Source organism: Portunus trituberculatus, chromosome 16 (assembly GCF_017591435.1).
Source record: "Portunus trituberculatus isolate SZX2019 chromosome 16, ASM1759143v1, whole genome shotgun sequence".
NCBI lineage: Eukaryota > Metazoa > Arthropoda > Malacostraca > Decapoda > Portunidae > Portunus > Portunus trituberculatus.
The window spans coordinates 14,955,811-14,965,151 of NC_059270.1; the positions used below are offsets into that span (position 1 = coordinate 14,955,811).

Below are 9,341 nucleotides of genomic sequence, written 5' to 3' on the forward strand. Positions count from 1 at the left end.
TAATAAATAAAATTAATAAGTTGGTCGAAGTATCAAATAGACATAAAAAACTGATGTGTTATACAAAAAATAGAATTTAATTAATCACTTTATATATCAGAAAAGATAAAAGTGACACTGTGATTTCTTAACCACAGCAATGCAGTCAGCATGACCTAGATTGCTGACAGGCAGGAATTTTTTTTTTTTTTTTTCCAGGCTAGTACAGAAGGTCATGTCAATAGCACTGCATTATTAATTTTGAAAATGCACCAAGTACTGCTATATTAGTAATACATGTTCATGATTTTAATTGTTTTCCTTAGGGTGAACCTGAAAGTTCAGTTTGACGTCTGTGTAACTCACAACAAAGCAATAATGAATTACAATATATAGCATACTGTAAGGATAAATAAAAAAAAACACAAATGTATATAAAATATACAGAATCTTTCTGATATTTAAATGAATGTTGTTTGTAGAGATACTTGCAGAAATTCACCAATCACATTTCTGGTTTTGTGAAAAATCTCTGGCATGAAGGACTTCACTATATGCTTCATTACCTCAGTCACAATTCATGGATATTCTTCAGGTACACAACTTAAATTGGCAAAATTATTATTTTTTTTCCTGGTGCACAAGTGGTATTATATATATATATATATATATATATATATATATATATATATATATATATATATATATATATACTATCTATGTATCAATGTAGATAAATACTCACAACCCATATTTACAAAACAATTGTTCCTTTCTTTTAAAGTATATTAGTAGACAGTATATACACTCTTACATTTGCCATAGAAGATCTGTATGCATAATTCAATCAATAACTTGTTACATTCAGTCCAAACCACAGCAAGTGTATCCTTCACCAGTACATAAGAAAGAGATACAGTTGTCATTTAAGATCACTTGAGCATCTCTTGCATCCCAGTGAAGAACACACACTCACACAAAACATTTTTTTAAGACAAAGATGTCAAACATTTGCTAAAAGATTAAGTATAAAATAAGTGGCTAATAAAAGAGGAATTCTATAATACTAGACACTGGAAAGACATATCAGATTTCAGAATGACAGCATCCCGACTTCTGGCAAATAAGCATTTCTGTAAGCACCTTCAGAGTACTAAGTAATAATAACAAAATTTGCTATACATGTATGTACAATGAGCACTTGGGTCTCATGTCTAACATGCTAACAATATAATATTACAATTTCAACATGAAACCAATTTGCTTACTTCAGACTCTCGATCCTAGCCATCATAATTCTGAGATGATGATCACAGGTAACCCTCTTCAAGGATGAGGTTGGCTTGTCATATAAATAAATATATTTTTAATAATAAAATATAACTTATGTATATCAACCCTAACTTCCATAAATTGCAAAAAAAGTGATAACAATTCAGTGATTCAATACTCACTAGTGCCACTTCTTACATTAGAATGATGAGTGCAAGTGAATAAACAGAATGAATATAGAAGGGAAGAGGCAGGGTAGAGAGAGAGTGTGTTGATCCAGGTAAGTTACTGGTCATGGGGCATAGTGCCAGCTGGGTGGTGGTAGTCTGGTCCATGCACTTCTGGGGTGTATGTAAGGAGTACTACCATCACCCACAGATGAAGAAGGCACATATATACAATTACAAACACCCTGGCTATAGGATAACGCCTTAAAAACACTCCCAATCTCACAGAAAATTTATCTAAGGTGGAGTAAGCGCGCTTCACATGTCGAGTCACTCCTCTGTCAAAAGGAGATTCCACGAGAAAACTTGGGACTCGATTCCTGACTGATAGAGAAAAAAAGAAGTTTATTTATTATGCAGTCAGAAAACAATGAAAGGAGTCTTTATTTCTACTCTTAATTATTTTCCATTACAAACAGCTTTTATAATAACACCAATAATAAAAACTATCTACTATACACAACATGATTCATCATCAATGTGTTGATCTCATCATGATCATGCACCTGAGGTTACAACTGTTGTTTCCACATCATATACACCACACATGACACACAAGCAATCCAACTCACCATCATCTTGACGGAAGAGTGTTGGAGGGTCTCTATTCAGCATCTTCTGGGACTCATCGTATTGTTGCTGTTGAAAGTACAGTTGATTATTCAATTAATGATTTCCATGTTGTAGAAAACAAAAAAAGAAGAATAAAAAATCTACATCTGTAATAATCAGAAAAATTTGTAAAATGTATCAGCTTGAAATCACGTATTCTGAAACCTGTTCCTTCTGCCAACAATTTACCTATTTCAATACAAAAGTAACAAGACACCTTAGAATTAAACTGGCTGACTCCCTTGGTTCTCCTCCTATTTCTTTGGGAAAGTGTCATTGTAAACTTTACTTTTGTGCTCTTAACCAATCTTTCTGACATGGGAAGAAAAAAAAAAAAAAAAAAAAAAAAAAATCCTGCATATTGCAGATTGAGTTGATCTCATGATCTTTTGCCAAAAGTTAATGATAAAAATCTGAGAAAACATCACCTGCAGTCGCTCCATCTGTATGATGAGTGAATGCTTCTCAGTACTTAGAGTCTCAATGTTAGTCTGCTTGTGTATGAGTGACTCAGTGAGGTCATGGACTCGCTGCTCTAGCTCACTCACACTGCTAGAGGAACTCTGCTTGTGAGCAACCTGTGGGCACAAAAATTAGGTGGTCAAATTCTCCCCCCAAAAATGAGTAGCAACACTACTATTATTTAGAGGGATGTAAGGTGAGGATTCATGACTTTTTTTGACTGCAAACCTAAATCCCTGACCTAGTGAGTCTGAGTGTGTACACATGTACTGTTAATTATAACTTTTTAACATGTTATGTTTATTTATTATTTATCTTCAATATCTGAGACTCTCCAGCTACCCTGAGATACATCTCTGTAACCCTAAAGGCCAGTTCATATTGGGCAAATTCTGGCTAAATATTACTAACAGCAGTGGCAGAAACTAATATGAAGTGGCTGGATTATGTTTACATGTAGGTCCCTGATGCTGCAGAACCCACAACAGAAATGTGGTACAGCAACAAGCATGGATCTCAACCACATAAGACTACAATGCACAAATCTTGATGTTACTTTTGCACTGATTAATGAATATAGGAAAAGCAATAATGGTCCAGAAATTGTCCTTGACTCATGAAAAGGGAGGAAAATACAGATACAAGATTGTGAATGAAGGAGCCCAACGGAGATGACAGGGTAATAGCATAAGCAGAAGGATTAGAGGTAAGGAAGAGTGTTGGGCGTGTCTCCAAGATGGTCAGGAATACGAGTAGGCTGTTGCACCAGTTGCTCTAGCTCATGGAGGATAGCAAAGTTGAAGACTAGTTCACCAGGATGGTCAGTGAAGGGAGAGAAAACCCAAAGCTGGTGGTGAACATTGAAATCTCCAAGGATGGAGATCTCTGCAAAAGGGTAGAGGGACAGAATGTGCTCCACTTTGGAAGTTAAATACAGGCAACCCCCGCTTAACGAACGGGTTATGGTCCTAAAAAAACGTTTGTTAAGCGAATTTTCATTAAGCGAACCATTTATAACAAGTTTGACCCCTGACTTGAACTTCCATTGAGAGTAAACAAAGCGAGAGTGCATCATAGTACAGTAAAAAGTTTAATGAATGTAAAAATTATGAAGTTAAACATTTAGGCAGTTTAATTTAAGTCATTATAATGTACACTAATGTACGTAACTTTATAATGTTGATGATCTTAAATTTATGAAGGGAGGGAGAGTGAAGCGGAAAAGACACTAACCAGCAATCTGTGGAATGTAAACAAAGGACGCATCATTGTACTGCATACAAAACTTATGTACATTTCCACAAGGCTTTCCATTTTATCCATTGTAGTGTCATGAGTTCAGGTGGTTCTTTTAGCTTGCAAGGAAGACACGGTCTCACCAGCCTTCTTAATAGAGTCTGCTGACTTGAAAATAGTAGAGACAGTAGATGAAGTCAAGATGGTGGCAAGCAATGCTATTAGCATTGCTCTCTCGTGTCTGTGAATAATATCCAGTTTCACTTCGAGAGTAAGAGACTTCCTGGTCTTCTTAGCAATGCTAGGCGATATTGCAGGGTGTTTTGGTGGTAAGTTGAGCGAGGGAAGACGAGCTGCTGCTGACGCTGTTATTGTTTTGAACTAGGGGGAGTGAGTGGTGCGTGTTTTGTCCACGAGAGGCGCTGGTGTATTCAAAAGTCTGTCGGCTTGCGTGATACAGTGGGGCTTTCAAACTTGGAAAAATTACTAGGATAAAATTTTGTTAAAGCAAGTTTGGTGTTTGTTAAACGAGCAGATGGTAGTAAAAGGAAATGTGCGTTGTAGCAAAATTTCGTTGTGTGAACCTTTGTTAAGTGGGGGTTGCCTGTAGTCAAAGAATTTATAGCCAGAGGAGTTAGGGGAGAGCTAGACAGCACAGATAAATTTAGTTAGAGAGTGACTTTTGAGTCAAAGCCAGATGGTGGAAAACTCGGAAAATTCAAGAGCGTGGGCACGAGAGGAAGTTAAGTCGTTGCGTACATACACACAACATCCAGCTTTGGAACGAAAATGAGAATAGAGAAAGTAAGAGGGAACAGAGAAGGGGCTACTGTCAGTTGCCTCAGACAGCTGTGTTTTGATGAGGAAAAAAGATGAGGTTTAGTAGAGGAGAGGTGGTGTTCTATGGATTGAAAATCAGATCTAAGACCGCAAATGTTGCAGAAGTCAATGTAGAAAGATGTTGAGGGAGGTGTCAAGACATTTGCGGTCGTCATCAAGAGAAGAGTCCGACCTGGGGACATTTCTGGTCCCCTCCCCAGAAGGAAACTTTGAGGCTGGGTTTGGAGTTGCCATTTTTTTATTCTAATTTTAAGTGAAGGGTGTATGTGTGTTAAGTGCATGTAGTTTTGAGTGAATAAGGAGAATTGTCTTTAGAGGGCATGCTGTGATTGCCCCCTTGAGTTGTGAGACAAAGGGAAATGATCAGCAAGATCACAACTAGCTTTAACCCCTTCGCGCCAGATGTTAAAAAAGCCCGCCTGTATGATATACGGGTGGTAGTGCCGCGCGCCCCAGCGCAGGAAACTTGTCATACTTGTCGTCTTTGTGTATTATGCTGCTATTTTTTAGTCACTATATCGCCTTCGAAGAGGAAAGTGGACGCTTCTCTTTTCGGAGAGAGAGAGAGAGAGAGAGAGAGAGAGAGAGAGAGAGAGAGAGAGAGAGAGAGAGAGAGAGAGAGAGAGAGAGAGAGAGAGAGAGAGAGAGAGAGAGTGACATTTGCTAATATTTTAGACACAAGCGGGACGCATGTAGCTTATCTTCGAGAGGAAGAGGGGAGGGAGGGAAGGAGAGAGAGAGAGAGAGAGAGAGAGAGAGAGAGAGAGAGAGAGAGAGAGAGAGAGAGAGAGAGAGAGAGAGAGAGAGAGAGAGAGAGAGAGAGAGAGAGAGAGAGAGAGAGAGAGAGAGAGAGAGAGAGAGAGAGAGAGATTAGAAAATTTGTTGTTTTTGTATGTGTGTGTGTGTGTGTATTTACCTAATTGTATTTACCTAATTGTAACATACGGGAAAAGAGCTATGCTCGTACTGTCCCATCTCCATATCTACTAATGTCCAGCTTTTTCTTAAAATCATGAATATTCCTTGCGTTGACCACTTCCACGTCTAAACTATTCCATGCTTCCACCCTTCTATGAGGGAAGCTATATTTTTCACATCTCTCCTATAAGTGGCCATTTTAGTTTTTCCCATGCCCTCTCGACATTCTTTCATTCCACATACACAGATCTTCCCTATCCATTTTTTCCATGCCAATCATCACTCTGTATATTGCTATCAGGTCTCCCTTTCTCTTCTGTTTTCCAGGGTCGGAAGTTGCATTCTTTTCAGTCTGTCTTCATAAGTCAAATCTCTTAAGTCAGGCACCATTTTTGTTGCAGCCCTCTGTACTTTCTCTAGTTTCCTTATGTGTTTCTTTAAGTTCGAGCCCACTGTATTGTTGCATATTCAAGCCTCGGTCTTATCATTGCAGTAATTATTTTCTTCATCATTTCTTCATCTAAATATCTGAACGCCACTCTTATGTTCCTCAATAAGTTCAATACTTCTCCAATTATTTTGTTTATATGTCTCTCTGGCGATAGGTCATTGGTAATTGTCACCCCAAGGTCTTTTTCTTCATGACTGGTTTTATGTCTTCATTTCCTATCTTGTACATACTCCTGATTCTTCTTTCACTCTTGCCAAACTCTAATTTCTTGCATTTTGTCGTGTTGAACTCCATTTGCCATGTACAGCTCCATTTCCATATTCTGTCCAAGTCTTCCTGGAGTAGTTCGCAATCTTTGTCACATCTCACTTTTCTTAACAATTTTGCATCGTCTGCAAATAGGCTCACATAACTGGACACCCCATCCACCATGTCATTTATGTAGACCGCGAACATTACTGGTGCCAACACTGATCCCTGTGGAACTCCACTCTCCACCAAGCCCCATTCTGATGGTCTGTCCTTAATTATTGTTCTCATTTCTCTTCCTACCAAAAGTCTTCCATCCATTTTAGTAAACTGCCATGCACTCCTCCTACCATTTCAAGTTTCCAGATCAGTCTCCGGTGTGGTACCTTATCAAAGGCCTTTTTTAAATCCAGATATATTCCATCAGCCCAACCATCTCTTTCCTGTATTACATCTATCACCCTCGAATAGTAACATATCAGGTTTGTCGTGCATGAACGCCCTTTTCTAAAACCAAATTGACACTCACAAAGTATGTCATTTTCTCCAAGAAGTCTGTCCATCTATTCTTCACCACCCTCTCACACATCTTAGCTACCACACTTGTAAGTGACACTGGTCTATAGTTCAATGGGTCTCTCTTGTTACCTGATTTATAAATTGGGACAATGTTAGCTCTTTTCCAGTCTTGGGGCACTACACCTTCCCTTAATGAGGCATCAATTACTTCACAAACTTTTTCTGCCAGTTGCTCCTGCATTCTCTTAAAATCCATCCTGATACCCCATCAGGTCCCACAGCTTTTCTCACTTCTAAACTCCCCATCATATTCTTGATCTCCTCCACAGTTACTTGAAACTCCTTCATAATCCCTTTCTGTTCCATTACCAGTGGTTTGTCAAAAGCAGTCTCCTTTGTGAATACCTTCCGAAAGCATCCATTCATAGCCTCTGCCATTTCCCTGGGATCCTCACTGCATACTCCATTTACTTCTAAACTTTCAATACTTTCTCTATTTTTGATGTTGTTGTTCACATGTCTGTAAAAAAGCCTTGGTTGGTCTTTACATTTATCAATTATATCCTTTTCTTGTTTCTTTCTTTCTTCTCTTCTAATCAACACATATTCATTTCTTGCTCTTTTGTAACTTTCCCATTTCCACACTGTGTGTGTGTGTGTGTGTGTATTTACCTAGGTGTAGTTTTACAGGGCCTGGGCTTTATGCTCGTGGGATCCCGTCTCCATATCTACACTTATCCAATTTTTCTTTAAAACTATGTACACTCTTTGCTGATACCACTTCCTCACTCAAACTGTTCCAAGTCTCAACACATCTTTGTGAGAAACTAAATTTTTTAACATCTCTCAGACATCGTCCCTTCCTTAGTTTCTTACTATGCGATCTTGTGCTTCTAAAGTCATATTCTTCTCTCAGGATCAGTTTCTCATTATCCACTTCATCCATTCCGTTAATCAATAAACTTGTATCAGATCCCCTCTCTCTCTTCTCTGCTCCAAGGTTGGTAGATCCATTGCCTTTAGTCTCTCCTCATATGCCATCCCTTTAAATTCTGGAACCATTCTTGTACCCATTTTTTGTAGTCTCTCTAATTTTCTTATATGTTTCTTTTTATGGGGAGTCCACACAACTCCTGCATATTCCAATCTAGGTCTTATTTTAGTACTTATCAATTTCTTCATCATTTCCTTGTCCATATAGTGAAATGCTACTCCAATATTCCTTAGCAAATTATACGTCTCTCTGAAAATTCTATCAATATGGCTAACCGGTTGATTATTTTCTTCCATTGTCACTCCCAAGTCCTTTTCCTTTTTTACTTTTTCTAGTTCTACTCCATCTCCCATCTTATAGATTCCCACTGGTCGTCTTTCACTTTTTCCCATTTCCATGACATGGCTTTTGTCCACATTGAATTCCATCTCCCATTTTTTGCTCCATTTCCAGATCTTGTTTAAGTCTTCCTGTAGTATTTCACAATCCTCTTTTGTTTAATGACTCTGCACAGTTTCGCATCGTCCATAAACAGATTTATGTAGCTGTTCACTCCCTCTGGCATGTCATTTATATATACGAAAAAAAGTATTGGTGCCAATACTGACCCCTGTGGCACTCCGCTGTCTACTGTTCTCCACTTGGACTTCATATCTTTAACTATCGTCCTTATTTCTCTCTCCCTTAAGTAATTCTTCATCCATCTCAATGTGCTTCCTTTTAAGCCACCCTTCTCCTCTAACTTCCATAGTAATCTTTCATGTGGCACTTTATCAAAAGCCTTTTTTAGATCTAAATAAATACAGTCAATCCATCCTCTCTCTCTTGTACTTTATCAACTATTCTAGAGTAGAAACTCAATAAATTTGTCACACATGACCGACCTTTTCTAAAACCAAATTGGCTATTTGATAATATTTTGTTGTCTTCAAGAAACTCGATCCATTGCTTCTTTATTACTTTTTCACATCTTGCATATTACACTAGTTAGTGATACCGCCTGTAATTAAAGGTTCTTCCTTCCTTCCGCTCTTATATATGGGAACCACCTCAGCTCTTTTCCACTCCACTGGCACTGTGTGTGTGTGTGTGTGTGTGTGTGTGTGTGTGTGTGTGTGTGTGTGTGTGTGTGTGTGTGTGTGTGTGTGTTTTTTCACAATGTTACAAGGGGGACGCATGTAACTTATCTTCGAGAGGGAGAGGGGAGGAGGAAGGGAGATGGGGAGGAAGGAAAGGGAGATGGAGAGAGAGAGAGAGAGAGAGAGAGAGAGAGAGAGAGAGAGAGAGAGAGAGAGAGAGAGAGAGAGAGAGAGAGAGAGAGAGAGAGAGAGAGATGAGAACAGTCTATGCCATTGGGTAATTTTAGACACAAGGCGGGACGCATGTAGCTTATCTTTAGTGATTGGTGGAGACAAGGATGGTGGGAGGAGCACTAGGATTTCAAGGACAGCATATGGCGTGTGTAGTTGGTATCCAACACACTATCTACAACTGAACTGAAGAAAGCTCAGAAAAGAAATATGACGCTCGTCGTCACCATATTTGCTACTGGGGCTTCATGACGCCCACATAGGCGTCACCG

The 9,341-nt window shown here is 38.7% G+C and overlaps 1 protein-coding gene across 3 annotated transcripts in view; it reads right to left on the reverse strand.

Moving 5' to 3' along the window:
* Positions 1 to 747: 747 nt before the first annotated feature.
* LOC123504503 (golgin subfamily A member 5-like) overlaps positions 748 to 9,341 on the reverse strand; it is a 79,031-nt gene continuing 70,437 nt past the window's right edge. For all 3 annotated transcript variants that reach the window (XM_045255073.1, XM_045255072.1, XM_045255074.1), the window contains 3 exons: positions 2,519 to 2,668; positions 2,051 to 2,117; positions 748 to 1,802 (listed from right to left, as the gene is read on the reverse strand). In XM_045255073.1, coding sequence (XP_045111008.1) covers positions 1,537 to 1,802; positions 2,051 to 2,117; positions 2,519 to 2,668 — 483 coding nt within the window. In that variant the 3' untranslated portion in view covers positions 748 to 1,536. The remainder of the gene's footprint in view (positions 1,803 to 2,050; positions 2,118 to 2,518; positions 2,669 to 9,341) is intronic.